An 11,324-nucleotide genomic window follows, 5' to 3' on the forward strand; every position below is an offset into this window, starting at 1 on the left:
AAAAAACATGGCTGTTCTCTCCCTATTGTTTTGTGGGGTATTGTAATAATCATCCCCGTTGGAGACCGGATAGTTAGACTCATTGGGATGTCTAGTCATGACCCGATCATCATCCCAAGAGTCACGTCTCTGGTTACGTAACGGAATATTTTGATTTCTTGGGGTAGACCTAACATTATTAGCACCCCTTTGGGGGGCTTGGGGCCTGGTAATATATCCCTGATTACCATGGTGAGAAGGTTTAGATCCCTGACCCCTAGCTGTGTTCCCTCTATTGGCATAATCAACCTGATGATCATCCCTAGAATGATATTGTTGGTCACCATTATGCCTAGGATTTTTCCTCCGTGGTTTGCGCTGTCTAAGTGGTGCATAACCAACAGGTCTAGCAGTTGGTGCAATAGAGGTAGAAGAGGGTGGTGGGGCTTGACCCACAGTGCCAGTGGATGTAGATGTAGACCCTGATAAGTTGGTCTCTTTTTTATTATCTGCCACTTAAACTGCCACTTAAAAACATTAGAGGAGTAATCAACCATATCACGGTTGTACTTTTTTCTTTTTCTTAGATCTTTGATCCTTCTCCAAATGCTGTTTCAACTGGTCAGATTTAATCTTGTATACATACTGCTCCTTAAAAGGATCCAATTTCTCCTTAATTGATGATATTTCATCATAAGGATTTCAGTTTAGTTTTCTTTCTGGAGAGAAGGAATTGGAGAAACCTGATACCCGCTTCATTGAAGTAGGAAAACCAGCCCTCCAAGTCTGTTTCTCCTTTTTGGGGATTAACCTCCCACCTCAGACTGCGTGGCACCATCTTAAGGGAAACGTACTGTTCAAGGTATGCTATATCCCAAGATGTATGCAGTTCAGAGGTAAGGAGGTTTTTAACTTTAAAAAGAGTCCCCTCAACCTCATCCGATTGGTCATTGAGACCATCAAAAACCCCCTCAGTATTGATAATGAATTGGGATCTGAAGTCAAAAATATCCATAATACACTCCAGCAGCAATGTATGGTACTAGAACAGAAATATATAAAAACAGAAAAAACACTGCTCTTTAGGAGAAGCAGCTAACACCTGAAACAATAGTACAAGTTCCAAATAAAATAAAAACAGAATGGTGTAGCGCTAAATTATGAATGACAAACACTTATACTGAATCAAAGTATGATGTTAACATATACAGTCCAAAAAATTAACACTGAAGTCCACAAAGGAAGGTTTCGGCTGAAACAGATTCCCAGGAAAGGAAAAGCTCCAAACAAATGAAGAAAGGTGAAGATCAGGTGTGCCCAGGAGTAGAAATGAATCCACCAGACAATATAGTGAGAGATGGCTCCTTTACTGCAATGGTGATCAAAGCAAAATTTTCCAGATCAACTGCGTTCGAATGGAAACGGCCATCTATGACCAGCTGAAGACAGTTGAGTGGGGTTTTGCCCAGAAGTCCGTTAAAGCCTGTAGTAACAAAGTGTAATTTTTGTAAAAAAAAAAAAGGCACTTGGGAACAAGAAGTGTCAGAAATAGGCTTGGTCCTTAAGTGGTTAAGGAACCCAAAATATTCACCATCAGTTTATGCTGCCAATAAGAGAGTTTTGGACAATGGCAAAAAGGTCAGCCCAGGATAACCCCTACTGCAACCAGAATGCCTCTGTTTTTACTAGTGTCCTGGGAGGATGGAACTTTTTCACGTCTGTGAGAAAAATTGAACTTTTGCGAGCCGTCTCCCATCCCCGGCAGTCTCTATGGCTCTCGGAGCCCCGGACGCGACGTTGTGTCGTCATGTCCAGCCTGGCAGTTGTGAATACTGCGGTGTTCTTGGCTGGAAAGCCAGGATCCGGTTTGCTTGTGGGGTGTTTTTTTTTTTTTTTTTTTTTTTTTTTTTCTGATCTTCGGCTTTTTTTAGCCTGGAGCAGAGAGATCTTATTGACCCCAGATCTCTCCATAAAGAAAACCTGTCATGCCCTATTCCTATTACAAGGGATGTTTACATTTCTTGTAATAGGAATAAAAGTGCTAAAAAAACAAAAGGGAAAGTGTAAAAATAAAATGAACCATAAAAAAAAAACGTCACACCACACCCACATATGTAAATGTTGTTCAATCCACACGTGAGGTATCGCCGTGAACGTTGGAGCTAGAGCAACAATTCTAGCCTAAGACCCCCCCCCCTGTAACTACAAAAACGCATTTGAAAATTTGCTGCACAAATACCGTGTGACATTAAAATTAATGTAAATTAATTTTATTCCCTATGGTCTCTGCTAAAAAAACATATATAATGTTTGGGGGTTCTGAGTAATTTTCTAGCAAAAAAAATTATGATTTTTACAAGTAGGTGCGGAGTGCCTGAATTGGCCCGGTATGGAAGTTGTTAATCAATAGTCTTCTCTACAACGTTTCTAGAGCTGGTCCTTTACGCTTGCTCCTACCTGTTACGTCCTATCCTCAGCTTTGCGTTTGGATTTCCCTGAAAAGAACCTGCTAGCCTAAAGTGACCTTTCTAGTACCAAGCTAGCTGTGAAGGGGTTTCCAGGTCCATGGGCATTGCCTCAGCACTTGACCAGTTTCTGAAGCCTCACTTCATGAGTAGGCCAACCAGGCTGAGCACCAGGTCCTCATTTTGATCATGCAAGAAAGAGAAAAATGGCCCAGATGGGACTTTAATTGAAGTGGATACATTAGTCGCTGATGCATAAAAGTAGATTTTAATGAGTAAAAAACATGTAAGCAAAGACGTGCATTGACCAACAGATGGAGTACAAAATATGGCATGGCAAGATTTCAACAGCAATATTGATATAAAAGATCATATATCATGGAGTGAGCCGGATACACACATAAATTGTCTTGAATATAATGTACAACATAGTAGAAAACTCGCCGCGTTTCGTGGGTCTGTAGCCCACTCATCAGGAGTATATACATGTAAACCTGTCAAAGGAATAAAAGACTTGTATGTAATGTCAATAACCAATAGATGTTGGGGATAAATCAGCAAGTATGGATTTTCAACAATTGTATGACCCAAGTGGGGAAACCAGACTTGCATGGAGCCATATTTCACTGGTGAAAGCAACATTGCCATATGGTGGGGGCGCTAATTGTCTGACCCGGGAGCTGAAGAAACATGAGTCCATGGCAATGAGACGGGAAGCCAGGCGAGGACACTTGTGGTAAATGTCTGAGCATGTTTCATAATGCAGCACTGAATAGAAAGATGTAGGTATTTTATATCCGAGTATAAGAAGTACAATGTATCACTTAGTAGTAGCCAGAAAGCATATTAATGTATAGCACAAGGCTAGTGTAAAGACCAAGCCAAACCCAAAAGAAAGTGAACTAAAATCGCAGAGTGTGCTTGTCTGAATGTGATCAGAGTGGTCAAAGAGGGATGACAGCGAAGTATGGAAGATGGAAAGGTAAACGAGTATCAGAGTGTGGGAGATACAATGTATCAATTAATAATAGCCAGTCCAAACCTAGAAAAAGGTGACAAAATATGCTTGTCTTAATGTGATCGAATAATAAGAGGGGCAACAACAATGTATGGAAGATGAAAAGGTAGGGGAAGGAAATATATTTTACTGGGTTCTACCATTGTAACTGAGAACTAATATAACTGATATGTCGGAGTATAAAATTGTATGTGCTAGTAGCAAGGGTAATGACCTAATCAGAGGATAATGTGTATCAAAGTATGTCCAGGTGGTGGTAGGAAGACTCAGTTAATCCTTTTAGTTAGCATGAAGGATTTCCTCCACTTTTCTTACTGAGGTGTGTGTGTGTTTTTTAAATGATTCTTGCAGGCTCTTGGGTAGTCTGCCCTTCAGACCTTTTTAGGAGCTGAAAGGGCACTCTTACCTAACATTCCTCCTTCCTGTGACACTTCAAGAGACTAGCAGATCTAACTGTCCAATTTGGGTCAGGGTGCATATTCTCTGATCACTGTCTTTATAGGATTTCTAACCCTCCAACCTTGCCTCCAATTTAAAAAAAAAAAAAGGGGGGGGGGAATTTTGCAATCACTTTAACTTCAGGAAAGTCCTGTCTGAGACCATTTGTCCCCTGGTCTACATTCTGGAATCTCTTTTTTGCCTTTTTTTTTTACTTTGCACACTCCAAAGGCCTTTTTAGCAAAATGTTGTTTGCCCGCTTTTACCCAGGCAAATGTTTTTTCCCCATGAGGGCTTCATCCCATAAATGCTTCTTTCTTGCTGATGGGGGTGTGTTGGGCTTGGTCCTCCGCTATCAAATTTGCAGATTTTCTGGCTATCTTAAGATTAGGAAATCTACTCCTGACTCTGGTATTCACCCTTAGACACACCGTTACACTACTTGGAGGTTCCTCTGATCTAAGTCTTCCTTAAAATTCTTGCCTAACAATCGGTTATGCCCTTGGCATGTAAATATCTGACTTTGTTAGTCATTCTAGGTATAGATTTCTTTGTTCCTTTTGATCAAGCGAGTTGAGGCTTAGGACCCTTCTGTACCTAGAGTGGCCATGTCCTTCTACTTTTCATATCACTCTTACATTCCTCTACCTTTTTTATATGAGAGCTCTTCTCTCTTTTCAGGTGTAAGTCTTACCCTGTAAAGAAGTCCTTCTTTTTTTTTTTTTTTTTCCTTCCTTCCTTCTCCTGGTTTCGTCAGATTCCACTTCACAGGAGGTTTGGCATCATCTGATGCTAGCTTTGGACATTTGTCCTACAGGTGGCCCTTGAGCTGCAGGCAGTCCTTGTTCATGTTGGGTCTGTTAGCAGTTGTTTTGCTGTTGGACTGCTTTGTGGACATCTCGATGGTGAAGAATTCTTGTGTCCCTCAATAGGCTAGAAAGAAAATTTTGGTGTTTTTTGTGCTCACCAAAAAAATGCTTTTCTTGGAGTCCATTGTGGGACCTAATATGTTTATGATCATACTCTTGGTAATACTTTCTAGAAAACTCCAACCCTACTGGTTGTAGGACGGGTTATCCTGCACTGGCCTACAATTTTATTTATTTTTTTTTTCTTTTGGCAGTGTCTGATCCTCCCGTATTACAGGAATTTAACCCAATGCAATGGTGAAAAATGTTGTCCCTCAATATACTCCAATAAAGAATATTACAGCGAATACAAAAATCTTATTTTGATTTGTGTGCCAGGTGATAAACCTTTTCTAAAGCAGATTTTCAGTAAAAAAAGACAGTGATAGCCTCTTTCATCCTAGTGGAAAAATAGTGTAGGGATGTTGATATCACAATCTCTCCATTTTTAAATCCGAGATTGCCTTGTATTTATTAAAAAAAATGCAAGGCACACTTTGAGTGGTGGCAGTGCAGAGAGGACAACCCTCTGTGGTTAGTGTGCAAGGGGAAGCTGGTCTTCACAGGACCTGAAAGATTGTAGTAGCACTGACTACAGTGATTGACTGCTTCCCCCCAGCAGTCCCTCAGGAATGAAATATGTATACTTGGCCCAAACTGACCCAATGAGAGTATGTAATAAAGATCATACCTGGAGTTTAACTTTAATGTTACTCTAATTTAGTTTCACTTTGTTAGCCTTACTGATGGTCTCAGACTTGTCCAATTAGTATCTCTTTCCAGTGGAACACTTCAGTGGACGTTAAAGGTATAGTTATTTGGCTGGCATACACGTGTTGTGGTGTTTTTATGATCAGCCAGCGGGCTGAACAAATTCACACAGTCGAGGTGGATGTCTGAATCCTTGCTAAATTGCTGCAATGGTGATCAAAGCAAAATTTTCCAGATCAACTGCGTTCGAATGGAAACGGCCATCTATGACCAGCTGAAGACAGTTGAGTGGGGATTTGCCCAGAAGTCCTTTAAAGCCTGTAGTAACAAAGTGTAATTTTGTAAAAAAAAAAAAGCCACAAATGAGGATTATCTGGCTTGTATAAAGGTAATGATCAGTATCTTTGTTATGCTTGCTCTTTAGGCAGGACTTGTACTTTTTTAAATGCTTGAAGATGGCTGAAGGTTTCAGTTTGTCTTGGTGCACTCTTGACATTTATTTTTCTCATTATTCCAGTAAGATCTTCGGATAAGAGAATTGCATGCGATGAGGAATTCTCAGATTCAGAGGATGAGGGTGAAGGGGGACGTAGGAATCTTGCCAATTTCAAAAAAGCAAAGCGTGCCAAAACGGAGGAAGAAAAAGATGGTGAAGAGAAGAAAGGTAAAGAACACCAAATTATTTTTTCCCCTTATACAGACCGGTATTTACCATTTACTAGTAGAGAAAAATCAAAAAACAAATTCAAATATCAAAGGGTTGATTTTCATAACTCCTGAGTTTCTGTGGTCAAGATATTTCAATTAATTGGTAATGCTGAAAATGAAATAAAAGGATGTGTAAGGATTCATATATAAAAAAAAAAAAAAAAAAAAATCAGTTCAAAGTGTACATGACTGTATCAAGAAGCAAAACCTTGGCGTGGTTTAGGGTCCACGAAGATAGCCATTTCTAGTGCCGCACATACTTTAAGAGCCAATGGAGTGATTAAAGGGATTGTAAAGGTAGGTTTTTCTTTTTCTCAATGCATTCTATGCATTAAGATAAAAAAAACCTGAGTGCAGCAGCCCTCGAATACTTACCTGAGGCCATCCTTATCCGGCAGTGTTGTAGGAGTGTCTCAGCTGCCCTGGACTTCCTTCTTCAATGGCTGAGACAGCAGCGTGGTGCGATTGGCTCCTGCTGCTGTCAGTCAGCCAATCCGGAAAGAGATGGGGGAGCCGGGTAAGCCCAAATAGCAATGCTTTCCCACTCCTCTTTTTAAGGTATTCTAGCATGTTTAAAAATGTGGAGGTTGTTAAGCTTTCTAATTCATATGGAAGGCCTTTATAATTGATATGGAAAGCCTTTATGAAAAATGCTTGTAACAGGATTAGAATCTGTCAATTGCATAGGATTTTTTGATGATTTCCATGTGTGGTGGAACTGATGTGCTTGGTTTGTAAACTTGAGTTGTTTGCCATTACAAGGTAAGGCAAATTCACATGTGGTGGCTGCAGTTTGCAGTATCATGGCTAAATGATTTCCCTATGTCCATCCATGGACCCACCTACCCTGACCCTATTTTACCAGAGGGACAAGCAACTTAATTTTTTTGGGTCGTGCATACTTTGCCATTTCTCTTATAGCCAGCGTTCATATTCCCACCCAGAAGTTTTGGTTTAAAGTGTATTTTACTTACAACAGCTGAGGATGTGAGGGTCTTTTTTTATATAATTTTTTTTCTGGCTTGTGTTTTCTGTTGATGGTGCAGACAATAATCGATCAAGTAGCTGTGCTGGAGGATTCTCGGAAATACGGTTACTTGTAACTGTGGTTTTCTTCCATACGCTTTTGTATGCATTCATACTGTGTTAAAACACTTGCCGCCAAATCCTGTACGTCATTTGACTTCAAGTGGTTGTACTGAAGTGATATCTGCAGGCATCACCCCGGTACTGTTTTTTTTTTTTCTTAGAGCCGATGGTCAGCTCATCTTTCACACTATGCAAAAAATAAGGTTAACGTTAATAAAAAACAAAACTTATTCCCCCCCCCCCCCCCCAAAAAAAAATTTGCGTTTTTTAAGGACTGGTACACAAATACAGGTTTTACCTTGAAAACAAGAAGTGTCAAATAGGCCAGGTCCTTAATTGGTTAAGGAACACAAAGTATTCACCATCAGGTTATGTTGCCAGTAGGAGGATTGGACAGTGGCAAATTAGTCAGCCCAGGATAACCCCTTCTGCAACCAGAATGCCTCTGTTTGTTTTTTTACTAGTGTCCTGGGAGGATGAACTTTTTTTTTTCCTCGACTGCGAGGGGAAAGAAAAAACTTTTGCAAGCTTCTTTTCATTCATTGTTGAATATAATGTGTGTGTATGTAATATAATATATAGGTGTGTGTGTGTTTAAGGGTTCTAACTGCTTTTCTAGCAAATACTGATTTTTTAACAAATGTGGAAAAAAAAAAGGCCTAGTCTTCAAGTGGTTAAAAGCCCACCCCAGTGCATATGGTGTAAATGAGCCCTTAAAGAGAACCCGTGTTGCTGCTCTTTACAATAAAAAAAAAATGGGAGCTAGATACCGAACGCGTCTGGGTTTCCCTAAAGAGTGGTCAGCTTCACTTATCTGTGCCTGTGTTTGTGGACAGTCTGGCCCTGTAGGACAATAGTATAGTGTATAAAATGTGTCAATTCTCTTCTCTCCCATTTTGTGTTTTCAGAACTTTATTTGTTGCGTGAGCTAGAGTTTTAAGAACCTGTGTTCAGTAGAGGTTGTCGCTGTGGCATTGTGGATAAATTTCCACTACAGGGACATGCATAACAATGAAAACTTGACAGAATTTCTTTCTAGGAATAAAACCATGATTTGGTGGAATAGTGAATCCACTGCATTGACAAACAGACTTTCTCTTTTGTTCATTGACTGACACAGCGCTCCATATTCAGAACTGAAGGGTTTTATCGCCCCCCCCCTACAGGACAAGGACACTAGGCAGAAAAGTCTTGGGTATACCTATGAGCAGTCCTAGCTGGTGTACACCCCCCCCCCCCCCCTCTCTGCTATAGGCCTCCATATTTTTTTATTTTTTTTTTAAGTAAGGACCTAGTTCCCTGCTGAGATCTTTGATCCTGGCAATTTTTTTTTTCTTTTAAATGCCCCTTTTTTTTTCTCGTGTGTGTGTGTGTGTGTGTGTGGTGATTTTTTTTTTTCTTTTCTTGAGATCTACAATCAACTGCCTGGCTAGATGACTAGAACAATTAGCGCCCCCCCCCCCCCCCCCCCCCCAGTCTGGCCAGCAAGCACACGCAGACCTTAAGCTACGCGCTGGGTCGGCCACGACAGGCCCCATCCTGGACCGGGGCGGCCAGCATGTCAAACGTCTCACGGAGACCGATTATGACCGGGCGCTGATAGTCAATGTTGCTTATGCAGACAGCCCAAACCCCCCCACCCCCCCACCTCCCCACCTCAGTGGCAAGGAGGTTCTGTCTTGAGAGTGTTATCCACACATTTTCGATCGGTAAGTAAGGGGTCCCCTCCTCTCCATCCATCCCTTTATGTGGTGTGGCGCAGGTTCCCTCGTCTCAAGCTTCTTCTGCGCAGGATTGAGGCCAAATGGATTCCGGTCATTTTGGTGTCCCCAGACTGGCCTCGCCAGTCTTGATTTGCCGACCAAGTGCGATTGGTCGCCAACGTCCCTTTGAGGCTGCCTCTCAGGGAGGACCTGCTGTCCCAAGGGCTGATCTTCCATCCTGCTTTTACAGTCGCTGGCTTTGACGGCCTGGATGTTGAAAGCCAGGTGCTGGAGGATAGAGGTTTGCCTCGGTCTGTGATTCTGACACTGCTAAAGGCTAGGAAGTCTACCTCCTAGAAAGATGCACCGTCATACGTGGAAAGCATACATTTCGTGGTGTGAGTCCATCGGTTTTCACCCTTATTTTTTTGGTGGCTCAGGTTATGACCTACCTTCAACAAGGTGTTGAGCAGAAGGCCTTGAGTACCATCAAGGGCCAGGTGTCTGCCTTGGCGATCTTTAACGACCCTTAGCCACACATTCATTGGTGTGTACTTTTATTTAAAGGGTTCTACACCTGACTCCACCGGTGTGGTTACCTCTACCACCGTGGGATTTGAACTTGGTGCTCTGTTCTTCAAAAGCCTTCCTTTGAAAATATTCGGGAGATTCCCCTGCTTACGCTGTGTCAGAAGGTAGCTTTTTTGGTGGCCATCACCGCTGCTTGCAGGGTGTCGAAACTGGCAGTGTTATCTTGTGTGGACCACCATATAGGGAATACGACCTGTCGTTCCTACCTAAGGTGGTCTTTGGCTTATATTTGAATAAAGACATTGTGTTGTCTTCTTTGTGTCCCAGGCCTGCTCATCCCAAGGAATTTGCGCTGCATTGCCTGGATGTGGTGCGGGCGATTCGGATGCATCTGGCAGCCACAGTCTTAAGAGGTCGGCCTTAATGTTTGTGATCACGGACGGGCCAAGTAAAGGGCTGTCAGCTGCTTCTGCGCCCATTTCCAGGTGGTTCAGACAGAGGGTGGCTCAGGCCTGTTCTATCAAGGGTACGGCGCACTCTACTTGTGCGCTTAGTGCTTCTTGGGTCTTCCTTAGGGACGTCCCTATGGTTTTGAATATGGAGTACTGTGTCCGTCAATGAACAAAAGAAAATGGGATTTTCATACTCGCTGTAAAATTGATTTCTCAGAGTTCACTGACGGACACAGCACTCACCCCTCTATGGAGTTTTAATACTTCTGACAGTGCTTGTTGCTAAACTGAAGGCCTATAGTAGAGAGGGGGTTGTATACCAGCTAGAACTGCCCATAGGCGTAGCCAAGGCTTTTTTTTTTTTTTTTTTTTCTGCCTAGGGTCCTACTTGTGTAGGGGGAGATATAACCCGTTGTGTCCGTCAATGAACTCAGAGAAATGGATTTTACAAGGAGTACTAAAATCCTATTTTTTTCCTATCTGCAAAGAATCATATGAACCTTAATAATTAGCTGGATTCCTAATGTTGTTTTTTTTTTTTTTCATATCGGGTAGATCTGCATGGAGATGTTTAAAATGCAAAGAAAAAATTTGTTTTAATTTTTACATTTCTCCATCGTTCATTGACGGACACAGTTCTCTCTGATTCATATCAGTAGGGTAATACTGCCCCCTACAGGAGTAGGACACTAGGCAGAAAAAAAAGATCTGGCTATGCCTATGGGCAGTCCCGGAGGGTACACACTCTCTTCTGCATAGGATGCCAGTTTTAATCTGCCTAGTCAGGAGTAAGGACCTAGTTCCTTGCTGGGATCTTTGGTCCTGGCATAGAAGTACATTTTTTATGTAGATTTATTATTTTTTTTAGCTGGTCATTTATTTTCCTCTGGATTGTTTTTCCTGTGAGATCTTCTGCTAGCAATTATTATGCCGGGCGACATACTGGACCCCCATATCCAGTGGTCACCCCAGTCTGGCCATCGAATGCGTGCAGGCCTTAGCTCCGCGCTGGGTCGGCCGCGACATAGTCCCGCTGGACGGGGACTGGCCCCGCGAGTTAAACGTCTCACCGGGACGCACACGACAGGGTCTAGGTTGATGTTGCAGCGTTCCGATTTGGCTGACAGCCCCCCTACTCCAGTGGTGTGGGGTCATGTCATGAGATAGCGCCCGCCTCTGTTCCCGGTATGAGTAAACGCTGTGGGCCGCTTTAAAAAAAAAAAAGGAAAAAAAAGATTTTTTTTAAGTTGCTGGCGGGTTCCTCAGGTTCAGTATGGAGCCTGCGGGCCATTTGTTACCACCTGACCCCCCTCATGGAGGCT

The 11,324-nt window shown here is 42.3% G+C and overlaps 1 protein-coding gene across 1 annotated transcript in view; it reads left to right on the forward strand.

Annotated features, from left to right (window-relative positions):
- HDAC1 (histone deacetylase 1) overlaps positions 1–11,324 on the forward strand; it is a 52,150-nt gene that overhangs the window by 31,232 nt on the left and 9,594 nt on the right. The window contains exon 12 of the mRNA XM_082248445.1: positions 6,037–6,183. Within this exon, the coding sequence (XP_082104571.1) occupies positions 6,037–6,183 (147 nt within the window). The remainder of the gene's footprint in view (positions 1–6,036; positions 6,184–11,324) is intronic.

This window comes from Pelophylax lessonae, assembly GCF_965119305.1.
Source record: "Pelophylax lessonae genome assembly, chromosome: 2".
Classification (NCBI taxonomy): domain Eukaryota; kingdom Metazoa; phylum Chordata; class Amphibia; order Anura; family Ranidae; genus Pelophylax; species Pelophylax lessonae.